Source organism: Colius striatus, chromosome 5 (assembly GCF_028858725.1).
Source record: "Colius striatus isolate bColStr4 chromosome 5, bColStr4.1.hap1, whole genome shotgun sequence".
Taxonomy (NCBI): Eukaryota; Metazoa; Chordata; class Aves; order Coliiformes; family Coliidae; genus Colius; species Colius striatus.
Window position 1 is genome coordinate 48,522,070 of NC_084763.1, and position 25,730 is coordinate 48,547,799.

General features: G+C 41.4%; 1 protein-coding gene and 1 long non-coding RNA gene across 9 annotated transcripts in view; one reads left to right on the forward strand and one right to left on the reverse strand.

Annotated features, from left to right (window-relative positions):
- Nucleotides 1–1,391: 1,391 nt before the first annotated feature.
- LOC133625550 (uncharacterized) lies at nucleotides 1,392–9,552 on the reverse strand. Its single transcript, XR_009818825.1, has 3 exons — nucleotides 9,403–9,552; nucleotides 8,681–8,817; nucleotides 1,392–1,570 (listed from the first exon to the last, which is right to left on the reverse strand). It is a non-coding gene; the product is annotated as an uncharacterized LOC133625550 (long non-coding RNA).
- A 316-nt stretch (nucleotides 9,553–9,868) lies between these two features.
- The window catches only part of ARHGAP12 (Rho GTPase activating protein 12), a 78,060-nt gene continuing 62,198 nt past the window's right edge, over nucleotides 9,869–25,730 (forward strand). For 7 of the 8 annotated variants that reach the window (XM_061996605.1, XM_061996608.1, XM_061996607.1 and 4 more), the window contains exons 1-2: nucleotides 9,869–9,975; nucleotides 15,705–16,462. In XM_061996605.1, coding sequence (XP_061852589.1) covers nucleotides 15,794–16,462 — 669 coding nt within the window. In that variant the 5' untranslated portion in view covers nucleotides 9,869–9,975; nucleotides 15,705–15,793. Of the gene's footprint in view, nucleotides 9,976–10,616; nucleotides 10,679–15,704; nucleotides 16,463–25,730 lie in introns of those variants that run through there. The other variant, XM_061996606.1, reaches the window with a different exon arrangement.

The following is a 25,730-nucleotide window of genomic DNA, read 5'->3' on the forward strand; positions in this document are numbered from 1 at the left end:
AAGACAATTGTTTTGGGTGGATATGTGATCAACATCCTAGTAATAATGCACTTACAAGAGCAATAGTTGAAGACCTATATCTGTTAAAAATTAGTAACTGTTTATGGTATCAGCAGACCTATTTTAACTTCTGCTGGCACAATATCTTCTCAGCCTCTACATCAACAACTGTTTCATGCTCATTTTTTAATTATTGTCTATTCTGCACCTGATGAGACACTCAGTTTGTGCACACATGGAGTATGTGGTCCAGATTACCAGCTCTGCTTTTATTTTACTGTTCTCATATGCCAAAGCTGATGCAGGGAGGTGAACACTGACATTTGATTCAATGCCAGATGGACTGGCACAGAAAATTGCAGTCTGAGAGACCTGCTCAGAAGTAACTGTCTTGCGCTTTATTTTCTGACCAAGAGACAAGGTGCCTGTAGACACTGTGTTTCTTTTAATGATAATTTGTGGTTATTAATGCACTAAATAATCTCCATTAAATAACTGTAGGAATGGATGATCTATTTCCCAGTGAATAGTAAAATCACAACAAATACCACCTCATTCATTCAAAAACCTCATAGATGGGATCAGAAGTCATTCAAATGGTACTTCCTAGGGAGAGCAAAGGAAAAGCAATGTCACCATATTCCCATCACAGCGCTGGGGGAGGGGGCCACCTCTCTTTGAACATTCACTCTCAGTGTGAAAGACACAGGTTCAGTGTTTGTTTGAGGGGATTTAAGCCCCCTCCACCACCTCTTTCTTAGCCCTTCATCACTAACTGCCACGTCATTAAATATTCTGGGGTGCTTGCAGTCCTGTTGCTGCTGTTCCACTTAGCATTAATAATTAAATCTTCACTGGCAGAGGGACTGAGCTTCCCCTATCTTCCATCCTCGAGGAGTGCTCCAGGCTGCAAAGCGTTCACGTCCTTTGTTGAAATGACTGCTCATATATTTTCCACACAGCGAAACTGACAGCCAGAGGGAGTGAAGGTGGCCCACTTTAGAGTGCCAGTCTCATGGCTAGGATGCAAATCTGGAAGAGATGGTAAACATGATTTTGAATCAGTCTCTGCTTCATTAGAAATAAAGAACAAGGTATTTGTTTTGCTATAAAAACGCTGCCATTTGAATTGGGTTTGACCGAAGTCGGAGCCTGGTTTTGATTTGTCAACCCCCCTTGCTTTTTTTTTTGTCTCAGCAGGAAGCCTGAGAACTCTCTCTCCCTTCTCATTAATAGCAAACATGGTGATAAGAAATCTGTGAGCCAGTGAACATAACTCACTTGTCTTTGGAGTTTATTCATCCCTAAGGTATAGCTATTATTTCGTAATTGGGAGCACCTTCTAGGTATTCTTTTATCAGTAGCATAATACGTACTTACAGCTCTGCTGTTACTTCCTTGTGAACCTGCCTTGGTGTGAACAGCTTTTATCTTGGCTCAGCTGTTTGCAACAGCTCTGGGGCTCCTCCCTTCCAGGACATAGTTTCATCCTGACCGAAACCAGCATCCTACACAGCGTCGTTGCTGTGTTGTTAGGGCAGACAGGTGCTGCCCCATATTTCTTCCCACTCTGCAGGAAGAGATCAAGACCTCAGTTATGTAAAACAGCGGATGGAGCGTACGTATTATGTGCAGTTAAAGACCTACTATGAACAAGGCTTCTAGACTTTCTATTTAGGGACTGAGCTAATTAGAACTGGCTAAAATGTCCGTATGTTCTCCATATATATCACAGGCTTCAAAGGAGACATAAGTCTCCCATTCAAAAATGTTTACATTTGCCATCAACATTTTCACAACGAGCTTTAGTGTTTACTAAATTGAAACCTGACTTTTCAGATGTGGTCTGTGATTACATGTATCAGTGGTTTTGATGAAAATAAGAGAGTTTGGGGACTGGCTTAATGACAGCCTTATAGGTAAGCTTAAAGTTTTCAAGAACTTTAGAGAGTGCCAGCACAGTGAATGGCTGAGCCTGGGGGAAGAGACATTGGGTACATGTCACAGCTAACATGGTCTTTCTTTTCCCTCTTTCTTTATCATGGAGCAATCATAAGGTCAAGCTGTGATCTACCCAAAACATTCCAGGGGATCTTTCACATCAGCTTGGGGTGCAAACCTCCACCAGTCCAGCCAAAATACTACACATTTCCATTCTTTCTGATGACAAATCCATTTGACTATTTAAAAAGCCCATACAAATCTCAAAACCCCAGCCAATCTCTTTTTATGTGTTTCTCCCAAGGTTTGCTCTCTAGTGAAAAATTTGAGTGACTCATTTCTGGCTATAAGCAGCTGAGACAACAGAACTAACAGCACCATTGACTGTGTGATCTACAGTGTTATTGCTATGCCAGTCTTAGAGCAATGAAAAATTTTGTATGAATTTCTTTCCTTTTTCAGTGGAAAACAATTGGGCAAACAGAAAGTGCAAGGAAATCCACCAGAGAAACTCATAGGAAAGCAAACATATGACAAAATTTGGACTTGGATTCCCAAAGGTATCTCTATTTGAAGAGGAGCGACAGGATTGGAAAGGGTTTGATCCCTGAACTCCAGTGACTCCTTGGGAATAGCAATGATATGCTGAAATTATTCTGAGCCAGCACGTAATTTCCTTCATACCAGCCCACTCAGGCACTTGAAATAACGTTTTTTTTTTTTTGTCAGAAGCAAAACACAGAGCTGAAAGAAACACATGGAAATGTCATAACCTACCTGACTCTTTCTGCAATAGCTATTGGCACAGAAGGTTTCTCTTTTATGAAGCAAAATGAAATAGAGAAGAGCTGGTGCAGGGGCTATAACGGAACAGAGGAACTGGAGAAGGAAGAATAAAAGGTGGCATCTGTACTAGTAAATTAAACATGGTCACAGGCACGGGAACTTGATCATCTATACTGTGAAATTGTTAGAACAGTCCTTCCTATGGTTTTGGTCAGAGGCTAGCTTGCTGTCTGCCATGTGTCCTGCCATATGACCTTTCCCAATAAGGAGTTTACATGTGAACACCAGATTTTGAAGTGTAAGGGTGCTACGCCTGTGAGCCCTTCTGGGCCAGTTTGCCTCATTGCCTGAGAGATGCTCAGGCCTGTTTAACTCAGTGGTATCGACACAGCCATACAGAATTTAGAGACCTTCACATCCTTCTTCCTTTGACATAAGCAACCAAGTCACATCTTTTCTCTGAATATATCTAACAGCATCTTGAAACGAGTAAAGATTTTTCCTGATTCTAATGGTCTCTCTGAAGCTATTTGAAATGTCTCCCCTCCTGATAGCAAGGAACTTTAACAAAATCCAAAAAAGCCAATTTGCATCCATTTTACTTAGAGAGAAAAGCTTCTGTTGGTGTTTCCCCCAACATATTTACAGAGAGGAATCAAAATCCCTCTTCACGTTCAACTAAGTATGAGAGTACAGAAATGGTTAGGGACCTTGCAGAAGATGGAGTGAACTGTTCACCTGATTCAAATAGTGTCTCCCATACTGAATGATAAAAAAATACTTTTTGCCCTTGCTACTACTGACTACTATTCTACTTTATATCTCTGTTATGAGTAGAATGCACCTCCTAATTTCCAACTCGTTTCTATTCACAGCTCAAATAGAAGAGCCACCCTCCACATAAGAGTATTTAATGCAGCAGCAGCTTGCCCAGTCACACAGAGAGCCCTGGACACCAAAGCTGTGCCTGTGGGAATAAAACAGGATAAAGCTGTTCTGTGGCTTTGGTGAACTGGCAGTGTCCATCAGCTAAGTCCTGCACCCTCACCAGAGTGGATGCATCCAAAGTGCCTAATGGGGACAGTCTCTGGGCCATGCTAATTCTCAAATTGCTCAAACATGGAGAAATACAATTTGTCCAAAACCATGTGCCAAAACCATGCCAGGAGGCATGCTAACAATTTACACTACACGGTGGGTGGCCACATTTGTCTACCAGCACAGCCATTGCCTTAGGCTGTGATTCCCAAGGATGATTACTGAGTTGAATATCACAGTTCTCAGATTAAACACTTTTCTGAATCACATGGGCTCCATGAAGTGAAGCCTCTTCCATGAGGATTGCTCTCTGGCTCTGTTTTCTTCAACACCAACCCCATGGTGACCAAGCAACAAAATATCATGCTTATAGAACAAAAGATTCAGCCAAGATGGAAATACAACACATCCATGTCTGTTTTTTTGAGGATAGGTAGGTTAAATTAACTTCAGGTAGGTAAAAATTAAAAGTCACTCCATTTTTTTTTCTCATGAATTCTTCTTGTACATAAAAACTTTGGATATTCACCAATACCAGTAGCAATGATTTCCACTGTTTAACTACATCTCCAGACTCTAGAGTGCAATTGTTCTGATCATATATGGGCACCTGCTTTAAGATGAGATGAATTTTCTCCAGATTCCTTTGACTGTAACCAATACAACCAATACAACGGATTCTCAAGGGATCTTAGATATCTACCTTTGATGTAGATACTAATAGATACTCAAAAAACTTGGGCAGGATAAACCTCTCCCTGGGCTTTTAGCTCGCTTGTTAAGCTGAGATAAATCCCATTAGGTCTATATTTCTGCTGTTCCTCGGAAATAGCATTCAGTATAAACTGGATAACATCATTCTGACCCATCTACTGGGACCTTTCTTGGACCTTGAGAAGCCTCTGTGCCTACGTGAGATTAGCAACCCCCACTGTGAGTTTGAACTTCCAGTTTCAGAGTACCCAGAAGCGAGCATGTTGCCCGCTGAGCTATGCCAGGCCCTTGCACAGGAGAGAATTCTGAACTTGTGTGATTTGGGGAACCAGTAACTCCCTTGTGTATCTTTTCTAAGCCAGAATTTTGTGCAGTGAAATAAAATGGATTCAAGTAAAACGTGTAACACCCAAGGTTTTGTTTAATTCTTTTTGCACAGCTTTAGGTAATGTCTTTATTTAGATTCTGCTTATCAATGGTTCATAAACACAATTCCTTCCTTTGCATTAGCCAAAAAATAAGCTACTTAGAAATGAAAGACACTGTGAGGGTGAGGAAGCACTAGAATGGGCCGCCCAGATGGGTTGTGGAGTCTCCTTCTCTGGAGACGTTCAAAACCCACCTGGATGAGTTCCTGTATGACCTACTCTAGGTGGTCCTGCTCTGGCAGGGGAGTTGGACTAGATGATCTTTCAAGGTCCCTTCCAGCCCTTGAGATTCTGTGATTCTGTGTACAGGACTCTCCTTCATTCTTCAAGGAATAAACAGACATTTATATTGCGCTTTTTGAATATCAACACCTTTCTTTAAAGGTTTATCCCAGGAAAGAGATGTTGATATTTAAAGGAATAATTGTGCCTTTTGTATGTTGTGCCAGTTAGTTCAGGCCGTGGCTAGATGAAGACACGACTGGTTGTGCAGCACTGACTAAGATTTAGCACTGGCAAGGGTCTTAAGTGAAGGCAGCACAAAGAAATGTTCTCCTTTACCTGTTGTCTACTTCAGCAGTTTTGTCAGAAAAGTATTCAATACTTTTCTCCACTTTTAATTCTGTGCTGTGACACAGAGTTATATTTTCATGCCCAACACAGAAGTGATACAGTTTGGAATACTATGCTGAAGAAGAGAAAAGCAATAAACAGTGTAACTTCACAAGTACATAGTGAGCCTGGTCTTGGCAAGCACAGAATTAGAGGATCAGTTGGACTAAAACAAATATCGCTTTGTTCTTTAGCAATGCTGACAATCAGATGGTTGTGAAAAAATGTTCTTTACTTGCAAATTGAGGCTGCTAATACAAACAGTAGGCACATCTGAATTTCTGACACAGCTTCCATCAGATGATCTTAAGAGAGAGATACAAATACTGAATGCCACGATGACCACGTGGCAAATGAACAGAGCAAAGTAAAAACCGCGTGTGTTGGCCACAATCCCTTCTGGCTAATACGGTTAGAAAAATAATCTGCTGGCAAGATGGAAAAACCTTACAAATTCCTCCCTGATTTTTCACAGTAAAACAAATTATCTTCTCGGAACTGTGAATAAAAAGTTCCTCCTTATGGCAGAGCATTCCTTTGCAGTGTCATGGTGAAAGAAGTTCTTCTCTGAACTTCTGAGAAATCTGTTCCATTTTCTGTATTCTTTACTTTCTTTGTTCCCTTTCAATTAATTTTCCTCATAATGTGCAGTTATATAAATAAAAATGGCTCATCTGTAGCTGACTCAGGAGATAGGCAGTAAATTGACAAGTTGCTGCAAAAAGCCCACAGTACCTGCACTTTGTTCAAAAGTGCTTTTGCAGTAGTGAGAAAGAACAGAAAGGAGGGATTGATTGTATGTATATGTGTAGGTGGTAAAAGTATTTTTAAATCAAGGTGAGAGGCTAGAAGCTGTCAAAGAACTGAGAGTAGGAGCAGAGTAGACAGATGATGCCCCAGGTAACGTGCTTTGTATCAGGCAAGTTGAACCATTTCATAAAATACACTTCTAAGTAGTATTTGAAGCAAAATAAAAATGTTTCCTATCAGAAGTGTTTGCTTAATTAAGTGCATTTCTTTGTCTAAATTCAGCATAGTTTCTCTAACACGTACAACTACTAGGTTGTAAGACCAAAGACAGAAAAAGGTGTGAAACCCCAAGGAAACACCAAAATGAGCAAGGTGGATATTTGCAGTGTCTGCCTGTTAGATGTGAGAAAGGTTTTAGTATTTGCTTTCTCAGTCATTTCCAAAAGAAAGAATCAACAGAGTTCATAATGAGATTAGTCTGTTTGGTAAGGCGGGGTGGCAAGCAACGAATAAACAACCCAGATTTAATTGCGCTCACGTTTGAAGCAGCACATTCCTGTTGGTTACCCAACGGCAGCCTTGGCACTATGAGTAACAGGATGGACACGTCCAATCTCAGATACGTGTTTCCAATTCATTAAAACAGGGCATGCATCTAGAATTACTGCAACTGAGGCGTAAAATAATGGACAGCTGAACTTGTGGAGGTTTGAAATAGAGGGAGAAAATGAATAACAGGGAAGTAAAATGGCAATTTGCCCTTCAAATGTAATAGGCTCAGATTTTTACACTCGTGACCTGGTATTTCAGAACTTTTGACTCTAAGGAGAGAAAGCATCCTTTCTACGCCTAATTCAAACACCAGGAATGGATATTTCCCAAGACTGGATTTTCAGAACTGTGAAACTTACTCTCTGTGGATTTATGTTTTATGATGTAAGCACTGAGTCCACTTTTTCTCCACAGTTGTGGCATTTATGTTGTCACTTTCCTTTGTGGCTTTTCCTGCACCTCTTTCACAAATGGCAGCCTACTTTCACAAAACCTGTGGGAGCTTCATTACCTTTGAGACAACTCCCTTTTGGCAAACATTTAAATTTGGACAGAAGCTTTGAAAGTTTGGAAGAACAGGACAGACGGACACAGTTCAAAGTAGTTCTGTATTCACTGACATAAGACATCAGTTTACAAAAACAGAGATTGATATCTTTGTAAGTTACAATGCAAAACATTCAGAAAGCAAGATACACGAATTAAGAGTGCTGTAGTTTCTACTATAGCTCACATATAATATATAAATCAGTTGTAACTGGCGGTTATTTCAATGAGATTTGTGAGGTTGCTATGTGTACTGGATCATTCCACTGAACTGATACATATAGGCCCATCTGAGGTGTCAGTAAGGCAGCCACCCTGCATCTCCAGGACCAACAAGCCACAGTGAGTAAAGATTGCCAACTCTAGCTCTTTCTGCTCCAGTGATATGATAGAGAAATCCTTTGTAAGCAGAATATTTTGCAGATACTAAAATTGGAACTTGGGCTGGACAGTTTATTTGTAATGTGGAATCTTTCATGACTGCACTTGGGCAGGGACTCAAAATTACATATCTTCTGGCATCTTTGGCTCTATTATGCATGTTGATATTATGTGGGACCATTGGTTCAGCGCTGACTCAGAGGGAAGAGTGCCTCAGCCTGAATCACTAATGCCATATCCTGCAGCACTCTAGTGAAGCCTTGGCACTACGGAAGGATAATTACAATGCGGTTACTATGACTGATTTTTGAGGTGCTTTTATGCATACCTCAGGCATGTCAGTAGGTAAAATGCAGCCAGCTTGCTCAGATATACCCAAGTGTCCTAAATACAGCATTTTCTGCCACAAAACTGGGCATACAGATAGAATCCTATTAGACAAAACCATCCAACTGAACATGGTACCCTGAATTAGTCTGCATCTTTTTCACATATATAACTTACAAAAGAGTAAGTAGAATACAGAACTACTGTCTTTTTACATGTTTCTTTTGCCTTTTAATGATAAATAATGGACATCTATATACAAGATGTTGTTTCCCTTACAACAGAAATGCCAGTCCCAGTCTGGGTTTTTTTTCCAGACGCTGAATAACTGCTAAATGAGTAGGTGTGACAGTGGTATCAGCCTTATAACATCAACAAAATCTTAATAACAATATTCTGTGGACAGACAGCCCAAAGTCAAATGATCTGTAGTGTCAAGGGGACATTTCCACAAGTGTTTGGGCCAAGATACACAGAAGCAAAGCTTTAAGATACTTGTGGTGTTTACTACTTGTCTTGCATGTTGTCACATACCACCTGATACGAGTCATCAAGGAAGTACTGATACTGGAAATATCAGTCAATGTGAAAGTGTGTCCACATACCCATTGATGTCATTTTAACCTTTTCATCGAACAGTTCCTTTCTCTTGCTTGCACTCCTCAGGTCTCTTCCCATGGTCTTTCCTTCAGCAAACCTGTTATTCCCACCTTTTGAGGATTTTATTGTCTCCTTCCTTTTTCTGTCAGTTAAAATAATCAAGAAGTTAGGGCCAGCATCAGGCTTGATTAGATTAATAGAGCACAGTTTACACATCTCAGTGCCATTGTTTCAGGATGTTTGTAGATACCACTGTATCAGTTACAGTCAGTTCATGCTTTCAAGGTTATCTTTGTAACTAGGAGGACTAGATAGCTTTTTTTTCTTTTAAAGGGAGAGATAAGATTACTTACAATTTGAAAATGCTGTGAAGGCCACATAAATGTTCCCAAACTGGATGTTTGGCAACTTTTACTAATACACCAAGAGTTAACAAACAAGTTAACTCAGGGTAACTAATTAGGGCTATTTCTTTCTTATTCCTTCTTTTTGGTCAGACCATTAAAAAATTGTGGGCTTCTCCAGCTCTCATTAAAGACTCCGACAGGCCCCCAGCTGCAGTGAGGAGGACCATTTTTCCATCAGTTCTTTTTATTCCAGACAGAAAGGCCTAGCTATTTCACATTACCATGGGAATTAGAAAATGATCTTACCACTCTGGCAGTCGCACAGGATTACTTTAGCAGGCCGTCATAAGAAAGACAGAGGGTGGGATGTACGGACTAACCTGTGCACTATCCAAGACCTAATTCTGAGCAACACCTCCTTCTGGGCTCAGGACCCGCAAGATTCGTCAGGATGCGGCCCCTCCAGCTTTTCTTTCGGCGAAGGGGCTACCGAAACAGCCTCAGCCATAGTGCTGAGGGTGGCTCCGCGAGCCCCGCGGCGAGCCCGCTGTCCCGCACACCGCGAGCCCACCCCACAGCGCTCTCGCTGCAGTAAAGCGCGAGGTCGCCGCGCCGGGCCGGAGGCGCAGGCTGAGGCGCGGGTTCGTGGCCCGCGGAGCCCCGTCCCGCACGGCACGGCCGCTGCAGCGCTCCCAGAGGCGAGCCCCGTGCCGGCGGGCCGTGAGGGGAGCGGCGCGGCGGCGGCCGGACCCCGCCACACCCCCCCCCACCTCCGCCTGGCGCCGCCCCGCGCGCCCCGCCCCCGGCACGTGACGGGGAGCGGTGACGCCGCCGTGCCCCGGAGCTGACACTGGGCGCGGGGCGGGCTCGCGCGGGGCCGCGGCCGGCGGGGAGCGCGGCAACGGCAACAGCGAGCGGAGCGGTGCCTGGGCCCGGCCGCGCCGCCGAGGCAGGTGAGGGGCTGCGCTTCCCGGTCCGGCGGGGGAGGAAGGAGGAGGAGGAGGAAGAAGATGGGCGGGGAGGAGCACGGTGCCGCCGCCGCCGGGACAATTGGGCAGTGTAGGGCAGGGTGGCCCTGCAAAGGGTACGTCCGCGCCCGGGCCGAGGCCGGCTCCCTCGCAGCGATGGCTGACACCCCTCCGGCGCCGCTCGCCCGCCCTCCCTGCCGCCCTTTCCCGGGGCGCCGCCGGGAAGTGCCCGCCGTGCCAGGCTGCCGGCGGGGGGTCTGGGCGGCGCCGCCCCGCGGTGCTCCCGGCTGCGGCTTCGTTCCCCGGGCGCTGCCGGGAGCGCCGAGTTGCCGACGGCGGCACTGCGAGGCAGCTCCGCACCTGGGCGCTGCCGGTGGGCCCGCGGTGCCGGGGGCTGCGCGGAGGCCGGGCAGGGCCGCCCGACCTGCCTTGTGGAGCCGCCGCTCACCTGCTGGGGCCGCGGCCGGCGGGAAACAAAGGGAGCCGGCGGGCAGCGGTGCCTGGGCGGCCTTTCCCCGGGCGCTCCCGCTGACCCGGGGCGGGTAGGGGGTGGTATGATGCATTGGCTTTAACTTGATCGCGGCAACTTGGGGCGGCTTGGCTGGGGTGAGTCGGTGCGGGCGTGCTGTGTTATTTATAGCCGGTCGTCGGAGCCAACAACTTAACAAAAGCCCGCAGCGAGGAGCAGGTGGGCTGGTGATGCGCTGGAAGCTCGTTAAGGTGTGGGGTGCTGCAGCGTGGCTTGAAAAGTTGTCCTGACAGTTGTTTAAAATGCATCGCTTATTCAGTGCTCTGAGTCACAGGCAATTATTCAATGGCTACTTATTATGCCTTTAATTTTTAAGGATGTGTATGCTCTTGGAAGGTAGATGACTTGGAAGCAGTGCTCGATTTTTAAGCTATGTTAGTAATCTCTGCGGAAACAGTAAAGAATTAAGCTGCTTGTTAAAAAGGTTAGAAATTCTCTGTGTTTTGTCTATATCTGTTGTTTGTATTTGCATCTATTTTTGTACAACTTTTGTGTGCTTTAGGTGCATGTTTTGCAGATGGTGGTTTTTACAGGCACTGGTGAGGCCGGTTGTCTGCATGAAAATATTGTCTGAGGGGTTGGTTGTGCAGAATGAAGAGTGGTGCCCCATGGGAAGAAAGGTGTGAGTGGGGCTGGGAAAGTTGTTGTGGGACCAGTCAGTCTCCCAAGCAGTGGCCACGCAGTACAGCTGGAATCTTGAAGAAAACTGCCCAAGGAGAAGCAGAATCCTAGACTCTGATTGTAGCCAGGGCATCTCATCTGGCCTGAAGTGATAAGAATTTATCCTAATTTAGCCTCAGTAATTGAGTTTATTTCTGTATCAGCACTGCGAAAGGCTTCATTTCAGTAGTGGGTGATGTTTGATGTGCTGAAAATGGAAAAAGATTACACAAGTCAACTGCTACTGCTTTGTAGGACACTGTGAACAAGGTCACACAAAGAATTTTAAGGCGAGCTGTTAATATCCTCAGTGTTATTTTTGAATAACTTATCATGTGTTTATATTACGAAGTAAGTAACAATTCCATAGCCATAGCAAGTAAGGGCTTTGGTATTGTTCCAAGAGGGAAATAATAAACTAGTCTTTTTAGTGTATCTCAAGTCTCAATTACCTGGTTTGAGAACATCAGAAGGAAATATTCTGTGCCTGCTGGTTTCAAAGAGAGGCATGAAACACCTTTTTTCCTTTCAGCCATGAGTTCTAGGTTAATGCTGAAGTCAAGAATGACTATATCTAATGTGATACATGGTCACGTTATATACCTGTCACACGATCATACTTAGGATTCTATGTGTGGGCTAGGACCATGCCTCTTTCCAGACCGTTTACAAGTGCTTCAGGATGTGTTTGGGGGGCACGGTGCGGCAGTTCTGAGGGAGCGCTGTGGGGAGGTGACCCTGTTGCTGTGGGTGTAGGCTGCCCTCGGGAAGGCGCAGCTCGGAGCAAAGCTCACCCCCCGCCCAGGGACGGCTGAAGCGGTCACACTGGGATCAAATTAGCCAAGATCTCGCTCAGAAAACCTAACTAGAGTCAAACTCCAGCATGCAGAACCCCTGTTGCATGCCCCCGTGGGGAGAGGCCCCAGTTTCCCCGGCGGTGTTGGCGGCGGGCGCGGGTCGGGCCCTGGCCCCGGCCCCGGAGCGGAGCGGGCGGTGCCGGCCCGGGAGAGCAAGGAGGGAGGAGCTGACCTGTGCAAACACTGAGGGCTGCCAGCCTTACTCAGCAGGGAAGAGGTGGGGATGGCCCCCGGCGGAGGTCGGGGCCCGGAGGGGTCGATGGGTGGGTGTGGAGTGGAGGAGCCGGGGCGCGGCGGGTGCCGGGCTGCTCACCCGCGGTCGTGGCTGTAGTCACCCGTGGCTCCTCTCAGGGCAATTTGAAGGCTCTATGAGACGGTGAGTGTGTTTCTGCGTGGGGCTGTGGCTCACCTTCCATTAGCTGCCCTATAGGAATCGAGGTTTTCTTCACCAGAACTGTGGCCACGGTCAGATTTTTTGGTGTTCATTTTTCTTAGGTTTTCATTGTCAGTGGGGCCGTTCATTATTAATCTCTTAATCAGGTATTGAGACTTTAAGATTTTAAAGCTTACGGACGTTCTCTGTGGAAGTAAGTAATTTTTCATGCTTATTGTCCTCTAATTGGGAGTCACCACTCTTTACCAAGTGGGTGCCAGCCAGCATTACGGGTAATGGCCAAGGAAGAAAAAAATACTGTGAATTTACAAGGTCTGACCTGCTGTGTCACTTCAGTTGTTGACCAGTAGCACAATGAAGTTGGTGCTTCAAATATCAATATTGTGCGTTCACATCTGAATTAACTCTAAGACGCTTACTGTGGTGGCTTGGCCAAGGCTTCCGTGGCTCTTTAACCTGAATCTTATGAGTCAGATACAATTAGTCATCCCCTGGGCTGTTCGTAGGGTACAGGCAGCCTACCTTCTGTGGCACAGCAACCACGTTGAAAAAATTGAAACAAAGTCAAACTTAATGTACTTGGATTTGTGAAATCAAGGCCATGTTAGTTGTTTACAGACGTATAGGGTTAATGTTGATCTTTGTTAACCTACCAAGACAGATTTCCCACCTGTACCATAGATATCTCTTGCTTTTCTCTGTTGAGGTGGAGAATTAGAGCCTTGCCTGATCCTGATGATAAGATCTGTTTATAAAACTGTCTTGATGTTCTGGGCAAACATAGAACACAGCCTGTCTCTTTTTGATTGTGTGTTCAACATCACCAAATGTTTGCTATTGACTTAATAATTTTGCAGCTTGGATGAAAGAACATAAAAAATTGTGCCGCTTATTTTTGTTTGAAAGGAATGAGATTGCAAAATGGACTTCAAAAGTGAATAGAGCTATTTTTGTAGCGTTTTATTTGACTTGTATTTCTCAAAATTCTGAGGGTTTTTTTTTAAGCATAAAATGCAACTTATTGAACCTTATTGGAACTAGCAAAATAGAAATAAAAAATCCCAGCTTTTAAACGCTTCGTAGTCCTGTCAGGAACCACAGGCCTTGCGTTCTCTTTTTGGTTTCTGTATGTGAGAAGGAAAAATGCTGAATAGGTCTTCGTCCTACATTTCAGCTTCCAAGGTAGCAGACCTTAAAGGTAGACTGTGACTTGGAAACAGTTGCATTTTTCTGGTATATGACCTTGAAGCTGTGAAAGGGCTTGGTGACAGCTTTAAAGAAGCATTGAGAGGAATCAGGATTAGTAACAGGGAAAAAGAAGCACCACGTTTGCATGGCAAAGCTTCCAAAACTAGGAAGGTATTGGGAATAGCTGCAATTGGTTCATGTTTATCTTCTGCTACAGTTGCTAAACAACTGACTGTAGAGCTGCACTTAAAAATACCTATTTATGTATGATGGCAGGTAAGCAAGTTGTTTTGTACCGAGGCTGTAGATAGACTGTAATGCTGTGAATTTCAATGTAGCTTTTTTTGGTAGGGAGAGTAAACACCATTTTATTCCTACTGTCAACAGTGTTGAATGTGGTACCTCATTCCCTCTGCCAAATCCTCAGTAAAGTTGCAAGTCCGACCTTGTGATTCCCTTTGGAGTCTTGTAAATTATGGTAGCTTTCAAGTTACCTGTAGGAAATGCTTCCTGAAAGTAAGAGAAGATGAACTGTTGGAGAGAGGAAGCTGTAGTGTCTTGGCATCATACTTGAGCTTTTTAGCTGCTTCTTTTTCTGCTGAGTTTTGTGGGGGTTTTTTTCTTCCCAAAGCTCAGATCAAATAGCAGAAATGATGAAGGAAAACATGAAGAACTGTTAAAGGTTTCTGCTTCATTTCTCCCCAGAAGTCCTTTTTTGTGTCATTGTTTCTGTCCATAGTTCTTTTCAGGGTAGTTGAGTTCACTGCATGTGTATGCCTGCATGGAATTGCATTAGTTCCACTCTGTGGCAGGGTAAATGCTACAAATCTCATCACAAAGTCTTAACTTGCAGAGCTGCAAGTTTCTACAGATTTTTTTCTCATTCAAAAAGATTTATTTGTTAATCTTTAAGACTTAATGGAACAGCATTTTTCTTGAAGTCTTCTACATTCCAATTGAATACTAGAGTACTTCCCATTTACATACATGCTTTGTTTTTCAAGATTAAGAAATTATATCTTTAATGTTAATTTACTATGTTGGATTTGGTGTAAATTGGTAAAACATGCTTATCCACTCATGAGTTGTGACATTGGTGCTATGTGATTACGTAGAACTTGTAGCTCATGGATGTGGATACATCAGTTGTCTGGATTTAAGATACTGAAAGCCATTTTCAAAATTTTCATGTATTATCCTTTCATTTATTGTCCACTTTTGATTTTGGTTTGTAGCATTGTTTCATTATTGTTGCTTTTTTTGTTGTTTACTGTTTTAGCCCTTAAACTTTTGGTTAGATCATGTCTTCTGTAAGGTAAATATCACAAAAAGGTCTCTTAAGAGTAAATATGTAGAATTTAAACCACTGAAACCAAAGTATCTTGGAAAGATTGAATACTTTCATCTACAACTATGATAGTATTAGATAAAATTCTATGTTGCAGTTACACTAGCAATTTACAGAAATAAAGAAGTGATTATAACCACCTGTTTTATAATCAACAGCTAGATGTAGAGGCAGTGTGACCTGCAGCCTCTGGCAGCGTGGATCACACAGCTCCCTGTCATCTCCTCCTCCATTTAGCTCAAGGTTAGAAGGTTCTGTTTGGTGTGCAGCCTGTGTGGATCAAGGATTACCAGCCCATGCTGAACCTGGGGTGTTGCACTGGAGGAGGATGTCAGGGGTTTTTACAATGAGGAACTGAAAGGACTCTTGATCTGAAAGAGAAGAATCAAAAAAAGCAAATAATGATGTTTTCCTTTAAACTGGTAACACAGTTCCATGAAGGAATTAAGCCTGTGTATAAGCAACAGATTGACTTAGACTAGGCCCTCCACCAAATCCCTAATGATCAAGCAGCGTTATTTGGTAATAGAACCACTTGATAGCAGGAGGCTTGTGTGAACAGGGGAGTTAAACTAATGTCAGTTTTTATACTGACTTTGTTGCTGAGAAAAGTATCTAAAAATCTTGCACTTTGCCACCAGTTAATCAGTCTGAGGTTGACACACATATTTTTGAAATGATCTTTCTCTGAAGTGGTCTTAAACATTTGTTACAGATGTATTTTTTTTTTCCTTACAGCTCTGATTATTAACAGGAAAATAAAACTTCTGAAGCAGAAAGAATGTGGCTTACCTTTTGCCTGAAAAGGTGAAACTTTTCGAGTAGAAATGGCTGATAAAGGTGGAAAGATCATTCCAGGACAATTGTACATTGAAGTAGAGTACGACTATGAGTATGAGGCCAAGGACAAGAAAATTGTGATTAAGCAAGGGGAGAAATACATCTTAGTGAAAAAGACTAATGATGATTGGTGGCAAGTCAAAAGAGATGAGAATTCCAAACCCTTTTATGTGCCAGCACAGTACGTGAAGGAAATACCACGAAAAGCACTGATGCCACCTGTAAAGCAGGCAAGCATGATGCCAAATAACGCTTTGAAGTTGACACATGGATTACAGAGATCAACAGAAAATGTGAATAAGTCACCAGAACTTTCTAGTTTTGGAAAATCTTCTCCAGTTCAAGTGTCTTGCCTAGTTCGAGATGCCAATCAAAATCTGGGACCAAACAATAGCCCTGGTCAAACTCTTGGTTTGAGTCTGGACCTTACCCAAAACAATGGAAAACTTAACAATGAGTTGCAGTCTCCGAAGGTTTCCAATCAGTATAGAACCATCTCCATGGGTCATTTCCCATGTCCAGAGTTCTTGGAAATAGAGAAGACCAGCTTTTTACATGAACAATCTTGTGATTCAGCAGGAGAAGGCTCAGAAAGAATTCACCAAGATTCAGAGTCTGGAGATGAACTCAGTAGTAGCTCCACAGAACAAGTGCAGGTAAGCTAAAAAATGAGCCCTGTAGATTTGTGTGTGTTGTGATGTTTGTTTCTTTATTACCATAATTGCTTGCTACTGTTTTGAGATTAATTCCTAATAAATTCAGATTCTTTAAGTTACAATGTTGTATCTCAGCATGAACTGAATATTGAAGTCTAAACTGTTGATGTGTATAGCTCTATTCCTTGCAGAAGTACTTTGCTTCGGGGATTAATTCCATTTACATTGTCTTGTGATTGAATGTTACAGAAATGCTTTTGTTCTTTATTAAGATTGCTTTGAGATGATGCTGAATTTGGGTTATATTTTCTTCCAGAGAAAGGGAGCCTACTTCAGTAACTCCTCGCTTCTTGGCTTGTTGAAAGAATAGTGCTAGTTACTGTCAGCTTTTCCTAAGTACGCATGTAGATAGGGTAAGAGCTTTAAATGGATGTATTAGTGGGTTTAATAGTTTAAAAATGGTACACTGAAGATTTATATGGAATTTAATTACAAGCTTGATTATTTTACTTGTAGGCTCTTGTTTTAATGAGTCATCCTTGCCAATTCTGCTTCTCACAACTTTACTCTGGATTAAAACTCAAAACATGTGAGTTTGTTAATTAGTATGGAAGAATCTCAGGAATGATGTACTCCCACTTCAGGCTAAAACTGAGCATTGATGGTCTTTTTCTGTAGTAAGTTAGTTTCTCTCATGTTTTAAGTCTTTCTTTTTTTTTTTTTTTGGTGGCTTCCCCCACCCTTAACAAAAGATTAGCACTTTGATTTAGATAATCAGGTCACTTCTGGTAACCAAGTTAATTAGTCTGTTGTAATCCAGATTTGTTCTTGAATGTACGTGTACATATACATAATTATGTATGTGTGTATACAGATAATTCCCCCAACCTCACCCTCACCTCCTCTTTCTGTAGGGAAATGTTAAATGATTTTAAAATTCTGAAGTTAAAATCTCTCTAGTCTTGCACTTTTTTTACTCTGTTATGGGAAACTTTTGTTGTGTTGGTACAAACTAATCACTACAGTAAATTGCATTTGCCACCATGTATTCAGAGTACCAAAGGAACTCACTCAAGTGTGATATTCAAATAAAAGTTGATACTAACTTCAGAAGTAAAAATTTTATCATGGAAAGCTGGGAATCGGGACTTTGCTCATAAGATTTAGTTGAGATGGAGCTGCTTAGTGGACTAGTATTGGAAGATCTTTTGTTGGATCATTTGTGTAGTATGAGCTTATATGTATATTATAGAAATAACTCAGAATTCATAGCTTTTCAATATCCTAATCTAGGCTCATTCTTGAAATTCAGGGTTTCTCTAGTCACAGAACTTAATGCCTCTTAACATTTATATATTTTATAACAATTCTACCTCCTGCCCCTCCTCCCAAAAAGGATTACTGAATTTATTTTTTTTTTAGTGATTTCTCACTTCATGTGAAGATTGATCAGATTTCTTGCACTTTCTTTGCATCTATGTCTTAGCTCATTGTAATTGATAGGGAACTACTGTAATTATTTTATCCATCAAGTTCTTTGAGGGATGTGTAGTAGCTCATATACTGCCATAGTAATTGGTTGCCAAAAAAACCATGAAAATGCTAAGGAATGTTGAAAAAATATACCCTATTTTAAATATTTACCACACAAAAGTTTATATTGTAAGACAGTTACTTGGGTGTCTTTTGTTAAACAATAATAAATATAAGACTTATAAGACTTGTTGCTCTGTTTCCATTGGAATTTGTGACTGTTGATGCAGTGAAAGTCTTCTCACCTTTCTCCACATTCCCACCCTCTCAAATACACTTTACTCTTTATAAGTTTGAGTTTGAGTGGGGTGTCTATGCAGACTTCACTGGGTTATGGATGCTGTGAAGATGAGTGTTTTCACAGTGCTTAAAAATTGCAAAGCCTAGAAATGCAGTATTTTGACTGTGGAAAAAGCATGGCAGTTTCTGACTGATGTTATTGGAGACCTTGCCATTACTGTGGTCTTGGGTGAAAAGAAGGCAGATGCTCACTGTGTTTTACAGTTTTCTTGATTTTAAAACTGAATTTTAAAAGTTAATCTCATTATGTGTAGTCACAAACTCTTTAAATGCAATGAAAATGTTTGACATTTAGTAGCCATGGGGATTAAAGCAGTAGTAGCACTGATGTCACTGTTAGCTCAGTCTAGATATTCAGAGTGCCAGCCTTCTCACTGGAACAGCCTGGCATTTTTTTTAGAATTCTTTCAATAATGAGCATTGTTTAGTAGAAATCAGCTGTGCAGAAATTAATGGCTTAGAAAGCTGTTTTTATTGCTCTTAGTCTGTAGTGAGAACATCAAGTTCCCAGCTTTCACGCACAAACAGGATTTCATTTCACAAGACTGACTGTGGTTCTTTCTCCCCTGCCTGCTGTGGAATTCAGTTTTATGCAGTCTGCATTATAATAAACTCTAAGCTACAGGTGCTTTCTCTTAAATTTGTAAGATTATGGGATAGAATGACCTTAATACCTTTGTGTAGGTGATTTGTTTTTTTGAGGGGTTGAGGTGATAATATTCAGCACTAGCCCAACCTTCAGTGTGTTTTCAGTGTCCTGTGTACAAATGTATGACATGCAAAAGAATGCTTCTGTTAAGAGATTCTTCTAAAAGATTATGCTCCTTCTCCTTTCCAGTAACGAAGTGCAGGTTATGCATCTGTACAGTCTTGAGCCCATAGACTTGCTGGCTGTGGAAGTACTGGGAGATCCAGAGTCTCCAAAGTAGTGCATAAAGGAAGGATTTTTTTTAGCATCTGCAATATCACACAAAATGAAGGAGAGATGATAGCGTGAGCAGAAGACTTTGCTAATGAAGATGTAAGCAAATGATCTGGGCAAGGCAAAGATCAAATCTAGGTAATGAAAAATCTTAACGTTTTTTGCAGAGGAATTCAAACTGTTGGGTACAACTCTGGTGCATAAGGCAAGAATTAGCTGTTAGTTTATGAACTTAAACTGTTGGAAGGCAGTTGTTGGTAATTAGAGGAAGTAAGTCTTGAAGAAGCAAGTTCCAGTTTAACCAGACTGAAATCTCCAGTGGAGACAGTAACTGTAGGGAGAATTAGACTTGAGTGAAATGGCTCAGGAGTGCACAGCTGCATGTAAGAATTGCTGACGTGGTGGTGCTTGAAACCGTGAGATTCAATGAAATGAAATACAGTTTTAGGAAAAGGGTGTTAGGTATGATGGTCCTGATCATCATAGAAAGGACAGGAAATGCTCTCAGAAAGGCCAGGAATTGGGGGGGTGGGGGAGGAGAGTTTCAAGATAGGAGAAATCTGTATCAGAAGATGGACAGTGTGTGAAAAAGCATGTGGGAAGTCCCAGCAGATGAAGCAGAGCCCTGAGTAGTTGTTTTGAAGAAGAAAATTTACATGTTTAGGCATGCCTGAACAGGAAAGAAAAGTTGAAGTAAAAATGGAAGACAGTAGAAGTGGTCTTGAAAAGGAGCTTTGAGTGATGTTTGCAGGTAAACTCTACTAACAAGTTTAGAGAGAGAAGGCATGCAGACGGGAAAAAAGGTGGGTAGATTCAGAGATCATGTCAAGAATGATTAGGTGTAATCTTTTTGAGGATGATACGTTGGAACAAAATTGTTACAGACAGAAATTAAGATCTGCTTTCAGCAATGCCAGTGCATAACCTATGTGAAATAACTTTGTTTCTGGTGGGTGTTACCTGTTCTGTAATAGGAGACATAGAATGTATGTAAAATACATACACTGTGTTAATGCTATTTTTTATGCTTATTAAAAGTTACTTTGAGTAGCTGTCTGGTTTTAGTCATTATAAATATAGACAGTGACCTATTTGCAAAGATTGTTCGGTGTTTCATCCTCTTTAGTAATTGACTATTGCATAAACTGTGAAGCACTAAAGGGGATTATCACTAGGATAGTTGGTTTCATTTGATTAATTCTGAGTAGTAAAGATCTCACAAAGAGATCTTTTTGTCTTACCTCTGCAGTTTCTGTGGGATTGCTGTTACTTTTAGTAGATTGAGAAAATTTTCTGTGTTTCTGTAGAAGATGTGAGAACATATCTTCTAGGGATCTTTGCATTCCCAACTTTGCCATTTAGTTGAAAGACTGGTGTCAGGCCGTTACTGTTTGATTGCCTTGTTGGTCAAACATTAAACCTCTAAAATAAATGGCTGTTACTAGTTTTGTGGGGCCCAGAATGAATTTGCTTCTACTGTAAGAAATTTAATGCTATTTGTATTTCGTTTACCCCAGGAATAAATAATTTGGCACTGTGAAGGAAGGATGCTACATACAAGTTTTTTCTTGACGAAACTGACCTGCTTTGCAGATCCATGGTGACATGTATGATGTCATCTTTTGAATTATGCTTTGAGTACTATCTTTTTAATCTCTTCTTAAAATCAGCATTTGTTATTCTAGTGATGTTAAATTCTGAAATATGTCCACTATAATGAGGTGAAGAATAACTTTGAATTATAAAGCTTTTGGCTGCCTGTCATTTAAAGAATTTTGTAAGATGTTAAAACTTTTTTTTTTTGGTAATGCCAGTAACTGCTCCTAGAAATTTGTGAACAGCTTGTTTTCTAAGTTTCTTGAGTAGTTCTGCATGCTCTCTGTCCAGAATCTTTCAGGAATACTTTTCCTGGCTTTTTTTTTTTCTGCCCAGTGACAACTGGTCTGAATAGTTGCACTTTACAGTAGTGTTGTTTGTGATCAGCTCTGTCCTGATATTTTTAATGTGTAATGTAATCTATCAACTAGTTGTCCCTCTTGGTCCAAGTAAGTAATTCTGGATTTAAGTACTCCAGAATGGGAAGGCACTGTGTCCCACTAACTCTACCTACAACCTGTATGCTCCTCTGAATTTCTCTCATGCAAATCAGATTGATCATCTTCAAAAAACCCCACAACAACAGGACTATTATTGTTGAAAAATCGTCACTTGAGAGATGAGTTGGTTTTATTTGACTGGCTTGTTCCCATACTGGTGTCAGGATGCTCAGCTGAGTAAGCTACAGATCAGAACTACTTAGTAGTTGCAGTTTTGTGTTGTGCTTTCAGAATTGAAACAAACAAATACAGCATTATTAAAATTCTGCAAGTGCCAACACAGTCTTCTGAGTTTTCACCCCCGTTTTCCTTAATTTCACGCAGAAAATGATTATGTGGAACCTCCAAGGTATCAATGTACATTAATAAACCTGTGTCTTTCATCCTGTTAGAACCACTTACTAGCTCAAGTGAAGCTCAAGATGAAGCTTCCTCACTACTTAAGGAATATCAGTCATACTATGGAATTGTATTTATTTATTTTTTAAGTCTGGAAAGGTGCACTATCTGGTATGCAATATGAGTTTTGGTGCCTGCTCTCCCACCTACCTTTTCTTTTGAAGCAGTGCAAAATAACACCATCAGCAGGAGTGAAGGCAGAATCTTTATGGATGGTGGAGGAACTGCTTAAACAGAAAAGCAGCTCTAGGGAAAGGAATGAGTGTTTTGTCTGACTGCTGCCTAAACTGAAAGCAGCTGGAGATACCAGAGACTTACTTGATCTCCTTTGGCAGGGCTTCTGTCAGTTTCAGGTCAGGAACCTCCAGACTTAGAACAAACTTTAATTGCTTTGTAATAAACAAAAACCCATTAGAGAATATTTGATCATATCATGTTCTCGCAAATAACTCTGAAGATAAACAGTTGCATTTGCTATGTCTTTACACAGACACTATCTAGGGAGTTGTTTAATGTTGCAGTACTTGCCTATGGAATCAATGTGCTGTTATTTTGTAGAATTCTGAAGAAAGTATAATTTGTTTCACAGCAAAGTGACAAAATGGTAGAGAACGTGTGACTCATTAGAATAAAATGCAGAACACTTGTTTTGGGCTCTTCTCTCTGGAATAGTAGATGTTTGTGCTTAAAAAGAAAGTAAAAATCTATGTGTGTCCAGTGCCCAAATAGCTGATATTTCTCTGTTGTGCCTTGCTAGAAATGTTTGATTTTAAAACTGATAGAAATGGGTTTTGCCTTGATGTGGGGTTTATTCTAGAGCTAAAGGACAGTACTTTTGGACAGAAAATCAGAATAGGAGTAACTGAAGACTTTCAAAAGGCTTTTGTGATGATGATTAATCAGGCCAGTTAGTGTTACATTACATTTATCAATTTTGAATTTAGTTTATCTTAGTTTATCAGACTTCTGAGTTAGTTCTGAGAAAGGCAGTCAGAAGTGATGCAGTGAGAAGCGATGAAATAAGCATGGAGAATGAGAGTAGTAGGAAACAGAACAAACAGAAAATGTAGAACTCTTAGTTGTTTGTTATTTCTGTATTTTAAATAGTGTGTAGTTGCTGGCCTCATCTGGAAAATGAGATAATAGTACTGATAATAGCACGGAAGAGATGCAAAGTATGGGCAGTGACTGGCATAGTTCCCGTGTGAAGGCTTTGCAAAAACCTTGTATGCTACTGGGTGTGCATTTAGTACAGCATACGGAGGACTTCTGATTTTTAAGCTGATATTGTAATTGTTGATGCTGAAATAGCTGAGAGATTGTTGAGAAGGCAACCTTAATCTAGGTATATTTTTCCCCTCTCTTTCAACAGTTTTTATCGACTTGTCCTGTCTGATGTGAACTCTTTGGCCAGACACTTAGAGCTTATGTAGAATGGTGCTCTGAAGACTGGCGTAGGTGTTTGGAGTCTGTATTTCAACTAATTCTAATTCTCTGTCTGATAAAACAGTTCTGTAAATGAAAGCTAAAAGTTGAGGAGCTGGCTAATGATTTGAGCTTCTAGCTTTATGTTGGGTTTTGATGTTAAATTATCTGGCTTCAACTCCTGTTTGTAATCAAATTCATGGTTAGGGCTTACTGGCTCCTGCCTTAAATCTGAAATTACATGTTGTGCTTTGAATTTAATTAACATAGTTTTAGTTGTTCCCTTTTTTAATGGTTTGCCTGGAGCTTCTGGATGGTCTTTGGATCATCCAGTTCGTTGAAGTAGCCTCCTCATATTACGCTTAAATGCAGTGCTGAAGAGTTACAGAATCGCTGAATCTCAAGTGCTGGAAGGGACCTTGAAAGATCATCCAGTCCAACTCCCCTTGCAGAGCAGAACCACCTAGAGTAGGTAACACAGGAACTCATCCAGGTAGGTTTTGAATGTCTCCAGAGAAGGAGACTCCACAACCCATCTGGGCAGCCCCTTCCAATGCACCATCACCCTTACAGGAAATTTTTCCTCGTGTTTCTTTGGAACCTCTTAAATTCCAGCTTGTACCTGTTGCCCCTTGTCACAAGTACTATGTATGTATTATGGTTGTGTCTAGCATATGCAGTTGCCATGTTTCTCTTGCTTTCCTGGATTTCCATTCAGTTGAGTCACTTTGCTGCTACAGTCACCACCTGGCTCTACAGTTATTTTATTACCAATACACAACTGAGCCGGAGTGGTGCTGGCTTAAGGCGATATTGTGATCAAGTATGTCAACAGCCCATCCATACTCTTTTGTTGCAATTTATATAGTCATAGTCTAGTGTGAAGTCTGCAAATCTGATGGGTTGGAAGACACACTTGGCTTTTTAATGTCTTTCACATGATGAGACTTCTGCAACAACTGTGCTAGTGTAAAGAAATGTTCTATTAAAACCTCTGATAAAACAAAAATACAAACTTGCTGGACTCTAAATTAGTTGTTCAACATATCTAATAGTGTTGTTGTATACACGTTACTTTCCTGGGTAGTTTGATAGATTATCAGTTTAGAAATGATTCATGCTGCAACAGAAACTTTATACTGTGTTGCACATAACCATTTTTTGTTCCTTAAGTATTTCAAAGAAGCTTTATCCTACGGTAAAGAGTTGTAACCCTAAATCTGAAGCTCTTGAATGACTTTGATTTAGCTGCTTTTCAAGTTGGAATTTATAAAGGTGCTTCATCACCCTCCCCTCCACCCCATCCCCATGATCCACAAGCGTGCTTGATGCTATTCATGTCAATTCCTGGTTATCTGCTTGCAGTTTGAAGAGATAATAGTCATGCATAGCTACTTTGTGCTTTAGAGAAAAGGGACTGTATTGGGTATGTATATACACATTATATTCTAGATATATAAAATATATCAGACCCTGTTCTGTTTTCTTGATAGCACTTTGATATTGATTTGCACCTCATAGTGCAAATACCAACTTTTAAACTTCTTGCCAAAAACTTCATCACGTGTACTCATCAGTATTGTCTTTTTGTAATCCTCCAAATAAATCCAGTTGTCCTGGCTGTGACTTTGTCTTTATCCTCCCTCTCGGGAGCTGCATTCTTACATTTTCATGGCATCTTTGTACTACCCTAAGGCTCTGTACCATAATATGTATTATTACCTAGTGCTCACACCCACAAGCTATGCCAGGGGACCTCATACTTCCTCCTAGGCACGCTTTTCACAGCCAGGCTCTGTGGTTGTATTGCTTTAGGTGGGGAGCTGGAGCCTGAGCTCTTGGAGAAGACGCTGTGTGGCCCTGCCAATGGCCTAGCTGTTACAGTCTTGTCCTAACCTTTCACTCATTGCTGCTTTGCTGGCTGAGCTCAACCACTCATGCTTATGCCCGTAGCAGATCCTAATCAGTCTTGTACCTAAGCCTTTGGCTTTATGTACTTTCCTTCCTCTTGCCTTTACCACCCTGAAGGAGTCTGTTCTTCATGTGACTGCCTGAGAAGGTAGGACATTTAGGGTGGAGGAAGTAAAACTTCAGCAATATTTTTTCTTGTTGTTCTTCCACGCTTTTCTCACGAGGAGAGGGCTGTCTCAGTTCATTCTCTTCCCAAGTTTGAAACCACTGATTCCTGCAGCAGTTTGTGGGTGGTGATGCATCAAGGTATTGCATCTGTTTCTTTTTTTACCTAGTTCATAAGTTGCTACTGTAACCATCGATTGAGCAGAGCTTGTGTATGTGCTGATGTTAGGTTGATATTTTTCCCCCCTTGTTTTAAACCAAACACAAATCCCAGGTGCTTTGCTAAAATCTAGCTCTAAACTCTTATTCTTTTCTTGCTTTGTGAAGCTCTAAAGCCTCAGCAGATTTTGCCCAAACCTCAGGTGTGTTGATACCCTATACAATGTTTATGAGGGCTCTAAGAGTGCTTTTTAGCTGCTACATCTTTGAAACGTTGTTTATTAAAACAAATAAAGAAAATTTTATAGGCTAAGAAGATGTTAAACTGACAATTTCTTTATTTGCAAGAGAATTTGAG